Here is a 15,363-nt window from a genome sequence, read left to right as displayed (position 1 = left end):
GAGTCAGGCATGTGCACATACATGGCTTCTAATGTATGAGTCATGCTGTTAATTTAACTGATCACCTGACCAGAAACAACTGGAATTCTTGTTTAGAGGTTTGGAATACCCCAGTGAGTAGCTCACCTGCTGACTCTCCAAACTGTGTTCACCATCGGCAAGGCACAAGTCAACAGTATGATTTAATACTTCCCACTTGCCTGGATGAATGTGGCCCAACAACACTCAAGAAACATGAACTATCTAGGATAAAGCAGCCTACTTGATTGGCACCTCATCTACAAGACCCACTCCCTCCACCAATGACACTCGGTAGTAGCATTGGAATATACAGAAGATGCACTTCAAAATTCACCAAATAAGATGCTTAGACAGCATATTCCAAATTCTCAACCACTTCCATCTGGAAGGACAAGGGTTACAGATACAGTGGGAACACTTGTCACTGGGTCAAAATCCTGGAATTCCCTCTGTAATGACTGTGTGTTTACCAATGACACATAGCCTGCAGCAGTTCAGCAGGGCAGCTCACAACCACCTTCTTAAGAGCAACTAGGGACAGGCAATAAAGGCTGGCCAGCCAGTGTGACTCACATCCCATGAATGAATTTTTCAACAAAAGATTGTTAGTCTAATTCTTGCCACAATCAGATTGTTTGGCAAAATTCTTGTGACTCTGTCCTGATGAGTGCAAGGCAAAAGGTTCCTATATTCTATTTTCCAGTAACAATACAGACCTCCAAGTGGTTCACACAAATGTGAAAGCTATGAAAGAGATAGCAGTCCTGGAATAAGTTAGGCCGAAAAGGAAAATATATCACTAATTTGTCTGTTAAGAAGGAACTTAACTGTAAATCTTTGCTGCAACAGTTCAATACTAACGGTCTATGAAAGCATGTTACGTTCAGACTGATCTAACATGCACAATGGATACTGTTTACATTTCAATAGGGTGAATGATTGATGATAGTATAGTCTTCCCTTAATTGATTTAAAAGCTGCATCTATTATTACTTCCTAGTGTTGAACTGGACTTCAAGCAACAAGAGGACAAGTTTCAACCTGTTATGAAAAAACTACACCCTACTGAAGAAACTCAGGTTTCAACCCTGCCTTACTCACAAGAATTCTATTCATCTGCCTGCCAAAAGCAAAAACCTAGCAAGACTGAATCAAAAAAGCATGGAAAATGGAAACTGTGGTTTCTTTAACTAAACACTACTAAAGTTTCTAAATGTCAATTTCATTCACTTTGACAAGTTTTGGAGTTGAGCTGAATACTCAATTACCAAGAATTTTAAATCAGCTGTCAGTCATTATATGCACAGGTAGCATTCATGCAAATAATCCATTTAGTAGATTTTACTTTTCATTCATCACTATCATGCAGGGACATGAGTAACACACTAAGTTAAAGGTCACAGACAGAGAATTAAGTAATAAGTTAAACAAATGTATTCAAACATCGTTTGTACTAATCTGCCAAATATCATGATTGGACCTGTTAATTTCAACTGTTGTTTCATTCATTAGTAATAAGATATATTGATGCCTTCATCCATTAAACAATATCACAACGAAATAGAGCAAGTTGTACTTTTACGGGATTTTTTATTTTTATATGTTTAATTCAAGAACTCTAAATCAAGAGCATGGAATGAGTATTTTGAAGCACAATACAGACTAATGTAGAAAAAGCACAATTATTCAAATTGCCACATCCAATGGTAAATGTCGGTGCTGCCTGTAATAAGGTTTTAATTTGGCAAGTGATAAGCCTGTAAATTTGCTTATAAAAGCATCACATCGAACTTTCATACTATACATTGCTTTCCAAATCAGCATTATATTCTGGATTATACCTAAATGCACAAATAGTGATACACCTTTAATCATTTCCAAATAAAAGCTGTGAGCACAGGGTTTATTTTTCTCCATTAGGGAAGTTTTAATGAACTGGTACTTGAAATTAGGTAAACTGGAAATATTGACCACAAATGTCAATATTTTGGTTTTTCTTCAACAAGGGAGAAATGAACTATTACTGGCTACTACAAAAGTTTTTTTGCTTTAACCTGTGCATAATGTAAAGTACCCGAAAGGACGTTGTATACAAATGCAAAAGTTGATGATTTAATGGCACAGGATTGAGTTTTCTTTCTTTGCATCGGAGAAGTAAATGCTACAAAGAGACCTTTATAAAAAAAAGTGAATTAGCATTTGTAATACAAATGTGTATACAAATTCAATTTCACATCAAAATAGTTCTTCTCCTTGTGAAAGTTTGAATAGTCATGAAGTCAAATATTAAGTTAAAGTAACACAACAGGAGCATATATTAAAAAAGTGAACAGTACATATTAAATTGTTTAACTGTAAACACTGATCAAATAAATCACTATTTCTTATTTGATGAAATCTTGCTGGGAAATTATTTTAACATTTACCTTTGTAAACAATTGCAATAAATGCAAATAATTGTACATAAACTTCAAACCTATAATGCTTTAATTTGCAACTCAACTTTAAATAGTTTTAAAATCAATATATTATAAATCCTAATATTTAAAAATAATCATTTTATGACCAAACATTTATTTTAAATATATTAAATTTTAAATGTTAGGATTTGAAAAATCATAGCTTTTCATTCACCAACTAAAAGTAAGTGTGCAAAAATGGCTACTTAGAAATCAGAAGCATGCTGTACACTAGAACAAACCAAATATGTGAATTATACATGAATTGAACACAAAGGTCTATCTTCAGGTCAATGCCTATTTCCCTTTTAGATCAGTAAGTCTGTTCAATTTTACTTTTAAGCAATTTTCCATAATTTAATCCGAAATCACTTTCACTTTTAAAAGCCAGCCCTATTTACACTATTACATATTCTTTAATCTGCCTAATTACCATATTGAAATATGGCACACATCTTATGCTGATGCAAAACTGAAGGTTATTGCTCTGTACATTCATATGGGGGAGAAGAATTTCTCATTTGCCACTTATAGGAAGAATCAAGGAAAATCTGTCATATTAAGGGAGCTAGCTCTAAAACAGGTAATCAAATACAGTTCCGTTACTCTCTCCAATGCAACAGTCAATGAAGGGCAATCAAACATAATTCGTATGGGCTTTGTTTGTGTATTAACACAAGAATTTGGAAGGTGGTACCAAATTTTCTTCTGCATGACTGAACAACTTGTAAGAGGAAAGGATGCACTCCAAAAGGTCACTTTTAAATGTTCTACTGTGTATATTTTACACCTCTCAATCCCTTCACTTCACTTGTCGATCTATTTTGCTTTGAAATGTTTGCACTTTCTTGTCTTTTGTTAATATATTACAATTTTCCCATATTTCAGAACGCCCCTCTGCTGCCCTTTTCTAATCTTCATGCTGCTACCATGCAAATCCCAAGTTCTTCTTACAGCAGGAATATTTTGAAGGAAAAATGAGATCTCGAATGAAAACATAGTGCTATGGGATAAATAAAAACTGACCAAAAAAGGACACATTACCAGAAAATAAATGCATTGTGGGATGAAGGGCAGGTAGTATTAAGACAGAGGTAAATGCCAAAAAGAGGGAGCATATGGAAAGTAGAGGTGAACAGACCAAAAAAAACAGACATTCTGTAATAGCATCTTCAAGGCAACAGGAAATAGTCTTCTGTATTTCAGTTAATTGTATTTTGAATTTAGAAATTGTCTTTTTCATGGTAATAGCACTGAAGATAAAGACTTAAAATGCCAAAAGAGATACGTTATTTTTCTTTTCGATTGCAAGCAAAACCCTTGATTTACGGCATGATCATTAGACAGTTTGTAATATTACTGTAATCATCATCTAAATTTCTTGCTCATTAATACTTAAATAATAATTAGATAGATTCAACTTTCTGTTAGTAAGCTTTGCACAGTCAGGAAGGAGAAATCACATCTGGAGTGAGCTATAGCCTGCGTGGGTATATAATTTGGGGAATTTGGAGGCAACGTGGGAATAGAACTGATAATTTTTTTAAAATGGAACAAGAAAGGAAAGAGTTAGTTGCTGGGTCCACTGCTTTTTTAATTTTTAATAAAACGATTGTGATGTGAAAATAGGAGGTAAGGTTAGTAAGTCTGCAGATAACACCAGAATTGGAGGTGTAGTGGAAAGCAAGGAGTGGTTAGGTGCTGCATTTTGGAAAGGCAAATCACGGCAGAACTTATATACTTAATGGTAAGGTCCCAGTGAGTGGTGCTGAACAAAGAAGCCTTTGAGTGCAGGTTCATAGTTCCTTGAAAGTGGCATCACGGGTAGACAGAATAGTGAAGCTGGTGTTTGGTATTCTTGTCTTTATTGGTCAGTACTTTGAGTAAAGGGAGGTCATGTTGCATCTGTACAGAATATTGGTTAGGCCACTTTTGGAATACTGGTCTCCCTGCTATGGGAAGGATATTGTGAGACCTGAAAGAGTTCAGAAAAAATTTACAAGGATGGTGCCACGGTGGAGGGCTTTAACTATAGGAAGAGGCTGAATAGGTTGGGGCTATTTTCTTTCGAGCATCGGAGGCTGTGGGACCACCTAATAGAAGAGTTTATAAAATTTTGAGGGGCATGGGTAGGGTGAATAGATGAGATCTTTTCCCCGGGGTGGGGGAGTCCAAAATTGGAGGGCATAGGTTTTAAGGTGAGAGGGAAAAGATTTGAAAGGGACCTAAGGGGCAACATTTTCACACAGATGGTGGTGCGTGTATAGAACAAGCTGCCAGAGAAAGTGGTGGAGGCTGGTACAATTACAACATTTAAAACGCATCTGAATGGGCATATAAATAGGAAAGGTTTGGTGGGATATGGGCCAAATGCTGGCAAACAGGAAGAAGTGATCATATCCAGAGCGCAATGGCTTGGGTGAGTCTAAAAATTTGGGGAATTTGGAGGGAACGGGGGAATTCAGTGCAGCGGGAAGAGGTGCTGTTTGCTTATTTTCTTTTTGGTTCATAGTTTGTAAGTTTTTTTTTAAAACCAGGCTAAATTGAAGACCAGGATCAGGGGTCCAGCACAGAAGAGTGACATCACAAGAAAACAAAGTTAATTGATTGGTGATAGCTACTAATTTGACTACTGTAGGTTACTCTCAGATTGAAGGCAAATAACAAAAATATTTACAGACAATACTAAAAGACAAGTAAGACGTTTTTTTAAAGATCAAATTAAGCATTATGTAATTAAAATAGAGAGGCAGGGCCAGGCAAGGTATTGTTATTGCAAGCCATCGGAGCTGGTGTTGGTTGCCTGAGGAACTCTGGCTCAGAGCTGATGTGCTGCAGTCTTGGACTCGAACACTCCAGGAATAGTACTGAAGGAGCCCCAACCCTTAAACTTGTCTAGTAGATTTGAGATTCTTGCTTCCAGTACGGATGAGAGCAGGGGCTGCAGGGAGGATGAGCAAACTGACCATAGAACAATGGTAAAAGGAGCCATTCAAGAGGGGAGAGAAAAGAGAAATGTAGTCATCTTTGGGATGTTATAGTCAGGGAAACAGGCTCTCTGTTCTGCAGCCAGGATCAAGAATTCCGAAGGCTGTGCCACTTGCGTGGTGATAATAAAATGTGAGGCTGGATGAACAGAGCAGGCCAAGCAGCATCTCAGGAGCACAAAAGCTGACGTTTCGGGCCTGGACCCTTCATCAGAGAGCACCACTTGCCTGGTGCCCAGGTTCAGGATGATGCATCTGAGCTTTAGAGAAGCTTACTGTGGGAGGGGAAAGATCCAGTTGTTGTGGTCCACGTAGGTAGCAACAATATTCGCTAAGCGAATACAAGCAGTTTGGAGCTAAATTACAAGCAAAACTAAAAATGTCATAAGGACCAGACCAAACCCCTCAATATATATCAAAGACACAACATAGAGCATAATTTTATTTTTATTTAAAGATAAGCAAAAGGCACCATATTTCAGATATGATTCAATTGTCTGCCACCAGGTTTAAGCAAAACACTCTATTCTTAAGAATTGGCTTGATTATAACTCTATCAAAATACGAAATAAACAATAGTGTTATTTAACTACTAATTATCCAATAATTCCAATATAGCAGCATCTCAAACACACCTTTGGCAAAAACAAATTCAACAAAATAGATTTTCCTCACTTGGTATCTCACCCAGTCCAGAAGAAAGGAACGCCAAAATAAAATAAAATCTAGCAGCAGAGAGAGAATGCAAGAGTTTTGCTGCAGCAGAGACAGCGTTGTATCTATCACCTTCAAACCCTGACATAAAGTTCAACTAAAAGCAAAACTAAAGCCCTGGATTAGAGAGAGCCTGCTTCTTCTGCCTAATCTAAAAACACTCAAAACTCAAAACTGTTTACCCACTGCTTCTGCAGCAGACATTCTAATACCACTGGCAACATTTCTCTGCAAGAGAAACAGCACAGAACAAAACCCTCTTTGAGGCACGGTGTCATCACAAAAGGTAATGATCTCTGGATTACCATCTGAACCATGAACAACTGGTACAGGTTCAACACGATTAAAGAAATAAACATGTGGTTCAAAGATTGATGTGGGAAAAATGGGTTCAATTTCATGGGAGATCGGCACCAGTATTGGGAAAGGATCGAGCTATTCTGATGAGATGAAGTCCACCTGAATCATGCAAGAACCAGTGGGCTGGCAAATCACAAAACTAGGGAGGTTTTAAACTGAATGTTGGGGGGATGGATTCAGCTGCATGGAAAATTATGGAAAATGTTAAGGTGGGGGCAGGGGTGCTCAGCAGAGGCTATTAAAGTTTACAGAACAAGTAAAGAGGCTGACAGTAAGGAAAAGGTAAGAAACAAGATGGCACAGAGGTTCAAATTGTTAGCACTGCTGACTTACAGCACCAGGATTCTGGGTTCAACTCCAGCCTTGGGTATTGTACTTAATTGCATTCAGTAAACAAGACAAGCTAAATGAGCTTTTAGTCCAGGTTGGAATTGGCTGAGATGTGGCTGCAAAAGAAACAGGGCCAGAGCTAAATATCCAAGAATATATGTCCTATCAAAAAGGGAGACAGATAGGCAGAGGGAGTGGGGTTGCATTGGTAGCAAGAAATTAAAATAAAACAACAGCAAGAAGCAATGTAGGATTAGACAGCACAAAATCTGGGAAGAGTTGAGGAAACACAAAGTGAAAAAAAAAAGACCCTGACAGAACTGATGTACAAGCCTCTTAGCAGTAGTCAGGATGTGGAGAAGAAAATAAATCAGGATACAGAAACGCATGTAAGAAAGGCGCCATTACAGTAATCATGGAGTAGTTCAATGTGCAGGTGGACTGGGAAAATCAGGTTGGTAGCAGATCAAGAAAAGGGCTTTGTGGAATGACTATGAGTTGTTTTTTTTGGGGGGGGGGGGGCAGTTGTGGCAGGGGCCACGAGGGAACAGACAACTGTGAATTTGGTGATGTGCAATGAGGAAGGAGCTGGCCACATTTGATTGGAAGTGGTGTCTAGCAGGGGCCTAAATATAAAGATAAGAGAGAAGCAAGAGTGGAACTTGACCACTGGAAACGGAGGCTGACAAAGGATCTTTGCATCAGTTTTCACTGTGGAAGACAATAGTAGCATAACGAAACTTCAAGAGAGTAGAGTAGCAGAGGAAAGTACAGTGGCCATTACTAAGGATGAGGTGCTGGGCAAGCTGAAAGATCTGAACATGGATAAACAATGGACTACTCCCCAAAGTTCTAAGCAAGATAGCTGAGAAGACTGCAGAGGCATTGGTGATGATCTTCCAGGAATCAAGAGTCAGGGAGGATGCCAGAGGACTGGAAAATAGCCAAAGTAACACATATGTTTCAGAATAGACGGATGTGGAAGACAGGAAACTATAGGTTTATTAACCTTACCTTGGTACTTGGTACGATTTTAGAGTATATTGTTAAGGATAAAATTGCAGAGGACTTGGAAATGGATGGTTAAATAGGCCTGAGTCAACACAACTTTGTGAAGGGAGGTCATGATGGACAAATCTCATCGAATTCTTTGGAGGTAACAAGCAAGGTTGACAAAAGAGAGCCAGTGGACGAGGTCTATTTGGATTTTGAGAAGACCTTAGACAAGCGATCACACAGGAGGTTGCTAACTAAAACAAAAGCCCATGGTATTAGGGTCAAGGTACTGGCCTGGATAGAAGATTGGTTGACTGGCATAAGTTAAAATGTAGGGATAAAAGGGTCTTTATCTGGATGGCAGCTGGTGACTAATGGAGTTCAGCATGAGTCAGTGTTGGGACTACAACTATTCATGTTGCTTGGAATATTGAGAATGGTTTTCGGCTCTGTATCTAAGGATGGACGTGCTGGCATTGGAGGGATTCCAGAAGAGGTTTAGAAGAAAAATTCCAGGGATGAAGGCCTTGTCATATGAGGAATGGTTGAAAACTCTGAATCTGCGCTACATGGAGTTAAGAAATATTTGGGGAGGTAGTGGTGAGAAGAGAATCGGATTGAATATGGACAGGCCTAGATATAGTGTACATGGAAAAGATGTGGTCAGAGTGACTAGGCCCTCGTGGCAAAGCCTCAAGAATGAAGGAAAGATTCTGTAGTACTGAGATGAGAAAGAATTTCTTCAGGATGGTGAATCTGTGTAACTAATTGTCACACGGTACTGTGGAGGCCAGGTCAGTGAGGGCATTTAAGACAGTTACATTGGTACTTGTTTGGTAACAGGATCAGGGGTTACGAGGAGAAGGCAGGAAAATGGGATTGAGAAATGTATCAGCCATGATCAAATGGTGGAGCAGACTTGATGGGCCAAATGGCCTAATTCTGCTTCAATATCTTATGGTTATCTATTAAGAGGGCAGAGAGCTAAAGAGAATGTGCTTTGGGAAGGGCAATTTTTGAAAGTACACTTTCATTCAATATAATGGTCCTCATAACATGAGCATCCAACCGCGCAACTTTTTTGAAAAAAACAAATTAGGCGTCTCCTCAGTGGAACTATATTTTCTGCAGAACACGCAAATAGTTTACCTGACAACAAGAGTTTCCTTGTCAAAGTTCGCACTATTTCGTGTCACAATTATAATTCTGCTCATTAACTAGACAATTGAGATTTCTACATTTCACAATTATAACCAAATTATATTTGTGCACAGAATCATAAACAGGTTCTTGAAATAAGTGTGCCTCCAGTTTAATGTTCATATTCAGAAAATATTAATGGGGTGAATGGAGGTAAAAAAATAAACAGAACAAAACAATTAAGGAGCTCTGTGCGCTCTTGTGTGACCTGCACCAATTGACAGGAAGACTTACTACAACGAAATACAACTTCCAATGGATATCATGAACAGGAGAGGAAAGGAGTTATGAGCATTCCAGATATATCTGCAACTAGCTAAATTATTAATCATGTGCCATTATTAGTGCACTAATTGCATGAACATAGAACATAGAACATAGACAGTTCAGGCCCTTCGGCCCATGATGTTGTGCTGACCTATTATCTACTCTAAGATCAAATTACCCTACATTTTACTATCATCCACATGCCTATCCAAGAATCATTTAAATGTCCCTAATGTACCTGACTCCACTACCACCGCTGGCAGCGCATTCCATACACCCACCACTCTCTGACATCTCCCCTATACTTTCCTCCAATCACCTTAAAATTATGCCCCCTCGCAATAGTCATTTCTGTCCTGGGAAAAAGTCTCTGGCTATCCACTCTATCTATACCTCTCATCTTCTAAACTTAATTTTTTTTTAAATTGAGAAATTTCCAGCAATTTATGGCTAGTGAGGGGTTTGGAGTGTTTTTTTTTAAAACCATTTCTGTATCAATTAGAGTATCGGCATCAACAGGCCAAACTTTATAATTATGATACACCAATGAACAGACCTGGGTTTAACAATTTCTGAGTAGATATGTTACTATCTAATTAGTAATCTGTCCTACACTCCATTTAAAAAAGCCAGGAGTTACAGGTTGGAACCATCTGCAGGTCTAGTCTGAGAATGCTTGACAAGTTTTTAATCCATGTAACAATACTACTTGTAGTTTGAAACTCATTATTGAAGACTGAGAAACAGGAAGATGCACATATACATTAACAAATACACAAGGCATCACATTACCTAGTAGTTCATGAGTCATAGCAAAGATGCATCTCGATGGTGAAGGATTTTAGAAGGGGATACAGCAACCATGGTTGACCAACAAAATTAAGGATAATATTAAATTGAAACAAAAGAAAAGTGACAAAGATTAGTGGTAAACAAAAGGATTGGGAAAGTTCAAGTGCCAACAAAAGATGCTAAAAAAATGATAAAACTGAAATCAATAAACCGCTGAGGGCAAACAAGCAAATCATACAAAAACATACAGTAATAGTTTTTTAAAATATAAAAATGATAGAAGTTAACATGAACTTAGACCCCATAGGGAACCAGGAATGACAAAGGAGTTGAATAAATATTTTGTATCGGTTTTCACGATAAGGGATAAAAATTGCATTCCAAAGATACTAAATCATCATGGGACTAAAGGGGGAAGAGGAAACAAACACAATAATTATCACTAGAGAAAAGGCATCAGTGAAACTGAGAGAGCTGGACCTGATAGGTTGCATCCTAGAATTTTAAAGGAGGTAGCTGCAGAGACTGTAGATACACTGGTAGTAATCTACCAAGAATCCTTAGATTCTGGAAAAATCACACTGGGTAATAGTAAACTGCCAAAGTAACACTATTCAAAAAGGGCAGAAGCAAAAAAAAACAAGAAACTATAAGCCAGCTAGTTTAACATATCACTGAGAAAATAGTACAGCATTTAGAAATACATAATGAGTTATTTGAGGAGGTAACTAGCAAAATAGATAAAGGGGAATTAGTAGGCATTTGGATTACCAAGAGATGTTCAATAAGACATCACAGTGGTTAACACTGCTGCCTCACAGCGCCATTGACCATGGTTCAATTTCACCCTTGGAACACTGTCTTTGTGGAGTTTACAGATTCTCCCCGTGTTTGCATTGGTTTCCTCCCACACTCCAAAGATGCGCAGGCTAGGTGGACTGACTATGCTAAACTGCCTAGTGTTCAGGGATGTGTACATTACATGTGTTAGCCATGGGAAATGCAGGGTTACAAGGAACGCGTAGAGTGACGAGTCTGGGTGAGAAGATTTTTGGAGAGTCTGTGTGGACTTGTTTCTACACTAAGGATTCTGATTGTAGAAAGCTACTAAAAAAGATGCGAGCCCAAGGTGTTGGGGTAGTGTTTTGGCATGGATAGAGGATTGGCAAATGAATAACAGACAAAGACTGGAGATAACAAGGCATGTTCAGGATGTAACTAATGGAGTGCCACAAGTATCAGTGGTGGAGCACAATTATTTACAATACATATTAAATGACTTGCATGGCAAAAGTAAATGTAAAGTTTGTGGATAACAAAAATCGGTAAGAAAGCAAGTGCCGAATATGACAGAGAGAGTATACAGAGGGACATAGACAAGTTAACTGAGTCAGCAAAAACTTGACAGATGGCAAATATTGTGGGAAAATGTGAGGTTATGCACTTTTTGCATGAAGAATAGAGGAGTGAATATTATTTAAATACAGAAAGCAGAAGGGAAAGGGATTTCAGGGTCCTCGTGCATGAATCTGAAAAAGCTAGCATCCAGGTTCAGTGGATAATTGAGAAGGCAAATGGCCTTTATTTCCAAGAGAATGGAGTTTAAGAATAGGGAGGTCTCATGAAAACTACATATGGTACATGTCAAACCAGATGTGGAATACTAGTAATAGTTTTGATCCCTCTATCCAAGGAGAAATATACTGACATTGGATGCAAAGTTCAGAGAAGACGCACTGTATTGCTCTTAGTCATGGAGGAATTTTTTTATGAGGAGAGACTTAATAGATTGGCTTAACATTGATTGGAGTTACAAGGAAAGGCAAGTTGATAGTAATGTGTAAGATTTTAAAGGGGCTGTCACGAAAAGGATAGAAGTTGTTTATTCTTTGGGGCATTCTAAGACCAGAGGCCATAGTCTCAAGAGTTATGGGTTGACTCATTTAAGACAATTGAGAGGGTTTTTTTCCCTTTGAGAAGTAAATCAGTTGAATTTTTTTACTGCAAGGCATTAAGTATAATCACTCCAGAGAGACAGATTTTTTAATCAATAAGAAGGTATCAAGAGTTGGTTATGGGGATAAGACAGGAAAGTAGATTTGAGGATCATCAGATCAGTCATGATCTCATTCAATGGCAGGGCAGATATGATGCAATAAGTGGCCTAATTCTGCTCCTACATCTTATGATCTTGTGTCATTGCATTGCTCATTGCTGATGCAGTCTTAACAGAGCTGCTGCATTCTTTGTTTCTCTTGCTCACAGCAATTCAATGTATCATTCTCTAATAATTTGCACCTCACCATTCACTCTCCTCGCTGCCAAGGTACTCATTCATTTTTTCTGTCTCACATAAATTTGAACTGAAAGAAATTTTGCATTTGACATTCATCGATTCACTTTGTTGTTTACTCATTCTACTTAAATTTCAGTGGTATATTTTCTATTGCTAAAGTTATTTAAATTGTAGTAATGCAGAACCCCTCACAGTGGAACTAGCATTGAGGTCATACCAGGAAGCACAATCTTCAAATCGGCAATTTAGGAGCAAAATTTAGAATGCATCTTTCCTCATATTTAACAGTAGTAGTTTGCAACACTTCCACTTCCCCTTCCAAAATTCCGCCCTGTAATTACAGTCCACAATGGGACATGTGAAGACTGAGCGGAATCTATTTTTTAGGAAGGATACAAGAAATAACAAAATAAAGGCAGAAAAGTGGAGCTCATATATTGATCAGCACAATCCAACTGAGTAGCAGGAAGGCCTAAGAGGACAAACAGCTTATTCCTGTTAAGATCTTGTAAAAATAATCCTTTGTTAAGACAAGGGTATACAAATGTTATTGTCCAAAACTTAAAACCACTCTTTATCAAGCCAACTTCTTCATCGTTAATGAACTGCCTGTAAAAAATGGCCTTTATAATGAACTACAGGAGCAACCATCCCAACACCCACAAACGAAGCTGCATTAGAACATTATTCCAATGAGCCACCACACACTGCAGCACAGAGGAACTATGAAGAACAGAAGAAAATCACCGATACAGCGTATTCAAAAAGAACGGTACCCAATGAACACAGTCTGCCGATTTCTCAGCAACAAACCCAAAACAAACAGATAAAACGGGCCCAGAAACCATAACCATTCTCCCCTACATCAAAGACATTTCCGAAATGACTGCCAGACTACTCGGACCTCTTGGCATCAGGGTAGCCCACAAACCCACAACATAGCAGCTAATGAACTTAAAAGACCCCATACAGACAACAAGCAAAACGAACGTCATCTATAAGATACCTTGCAAGAACTGTGACAAACACTACATTGGACAAACAGGCAGAAATCTAGCAACCAGGATACATGAACATCAACTAGCCACAAAACTACATGGCCCACTATCACTAGTATCCTGACATACAGATGAGAAAGGACACCACTTTGATTGGGGCAACACATCCATCCTAGGACAAGCCAAACAGAGACACGCACGAGAATTCCTAGAAGCATGGCATTCCAACCGGAACTCCATCAACAAACACATTGATTTGGAGCCAATCTACAATACTCTGTGAAAAAGAACAGGACATGACATCACCAACGCAGGAAATGACATCACCAACCCAAGGAAACCTAAACAGTTAAATAGAAAGCGGGACATAACACCAGTGCTTCTTCGGAGGCTCACTGATGATGTTACGAAATGGTGACGAAACGTCTGAAAACTAACCTTCCATGCAGCGAGCAAACTCACATCCAGAAACTCAACCTGAGCTACAAATCTTCTCAAAACTCGCTGGCCTTTATAACTCAAAGATGCAGATTACAAGAAAATGACAATGGATCACAAAAAGACCACATAGAGCGCATTTTTTTCCCATTCACTTAATTGGAAGGCATACTGTTCTTTGCACTTCTAAGTGCATTTCCTATTTCAGAGTTCTGGAACAAGAGAAAGCCATCTAGCCCATTGAGACCCCTCCCCCACTCAATATGGCTACGGCTGATCAAACACTTCAATGCCTTTTACCCATCCCACAACCCTGTATATCACTGGTAATCAGAAATCTCTCACACTATACCTTAAGTATCGAAAAAGGCTGAGCCTTTAAATGCCTCCCTGATATAGAATTTCAAAGGGGCACAATCCATCTGAGAAAAACAATTTCTCCTCATCTGCAAACTGAGGGATATTTCTTATTTTTAAGCTTGGTTTTAGATGGCCCAAGTAGGGGGAACATCTTCTGGTATCTACCTTGGCTATCATTTTATTTTGCAAGTTTCAGTGAGCTCACTTGTCATTCTTCAAAACCCTAGAGATTACAGATACAGGTTGTCCAACCTCTTCACAGCACAACACCACCATTCTGGGAAAAAGTCCAATGAACTTTCTTTGCACTCCCTCCATGATAATAACATATTTTTTGAGACAGGGAGACCAAAACTGCACCTAATACTCTAGGGGTGATTTGATCAAACTCATGTACAATTGAAGTAAGACTTCACCACTCTTGTTTTCAAATCATCTTGCAATAAAGGTGAATGTTCCAGTAGCCTTCCAAATAACTTGCTATATCTGTATATTAGATTTCAATGACTTATTGACAAGGATATCTAGGTTCCTTTGTACATGTAAACTTTCCAACATCTTATCGTTTAATAAATGCTCTGCATGCAGGTTTCTCCTACCAAAGAGACACATATTTCCATATTATATTCCATCTGCCATTAACCAGTCCATTCACTAAGCCTGTCCAAATCCTGAAAGTTGCTTCATACTTTTCTCACAACATGTTCCCGCTTAGATTTGTATCATCTGTATCATCAATATCGATATTGAAATATATAACTGGTAACCACCTCTGAATCATTGATATTTATTGGGAACAGTTACAGCCCAAACATGGATCCTTGCGGTACCCAACTACTCAGAGCCTGTCAACGTGAGAACAACCTCATTTATTCCTACGTTCCGCTTTCAGTCTGTTAACCAATTACTAATCTGTGCTAATACATTACCTCCTATGTGCTTTATACTTTTCTAAACAGCCTCCTGTAGGGATCTTATTATAAACTTTCTGAAAATCTAAGTATACTATACCTATCTGCATTACTTTAGCAATTTTGTTAGTACGTTCAAGAAGCTCCAAGAAGTTTGCCTAACACAATTTCCCATTCAAAAATGCATGCTGACAATGTCCAATAAGACAATTAGCAACAAGGTATCCATTTAAC

The 15,363-nt window shown here is 38.4% G+C and overlaps 2 protein-coding genes across 5 annotated transcripts in view; one reads left to right on the top strand and one right to left on the bottom strand.

Moving 5' to 3' along the window:
* The window catches only part of dock1 (dedicator of cytokinesis 1), a 562,483-nt gene that overhangs the window by 310,964 nt on the left and 236,156 nt on the right, over positions 1-15,363 (bottom strand). The gene's annotated exons all lie outside the window — the stretch shown is intronic.
* Positions 1-15,363, top strand: part of LOC125461825 (inhibitory synaptic factor 2A) — a 117,586-nt gene that overhangs the window by 49,139 nt on the left and 53,084 nt on the right. Inside the window, exon 4 of one of the 3 annotated variants that reach the window (XM_048551088.2) lies at positions 1,022-2,327. The exons of the other annotated variants lie outside the window; for them this stretch is intronic. Coding sequence (XP_048407045.1) covers positions 1,022-1,211 — 190 coding nt within the window. The 3' untranslated portion in view covers positions 1,212-2,327. Of the gene's footprint in view, positions 1-1,021; positions 2,328-15,363 lie in introns of those variants that run through there. 3 annotated transcript variants of the gene reach the window in all.

Source organism: Stegostoma tigrinum, chromosome 20 (assembly GCF_030684315.1).
Source record: "Stegostoma tigrinum isolate sSteTig4 chromosome 20, sSteTig4.hap1, whole genome shotgun sequence".
Lineage (NCBI taxonomy): Eukaryota > Metazoa > Chordata > Chondrichthyes > Orectolobiformes > Stegostomatidae > Stegostoma > Stegostoma tigrinum.
The sequence above is the reverse complement of the archived record's forward strand: the minus strand, read 5'-3'. Positions and strand labels throughout refer to the sequence as shown.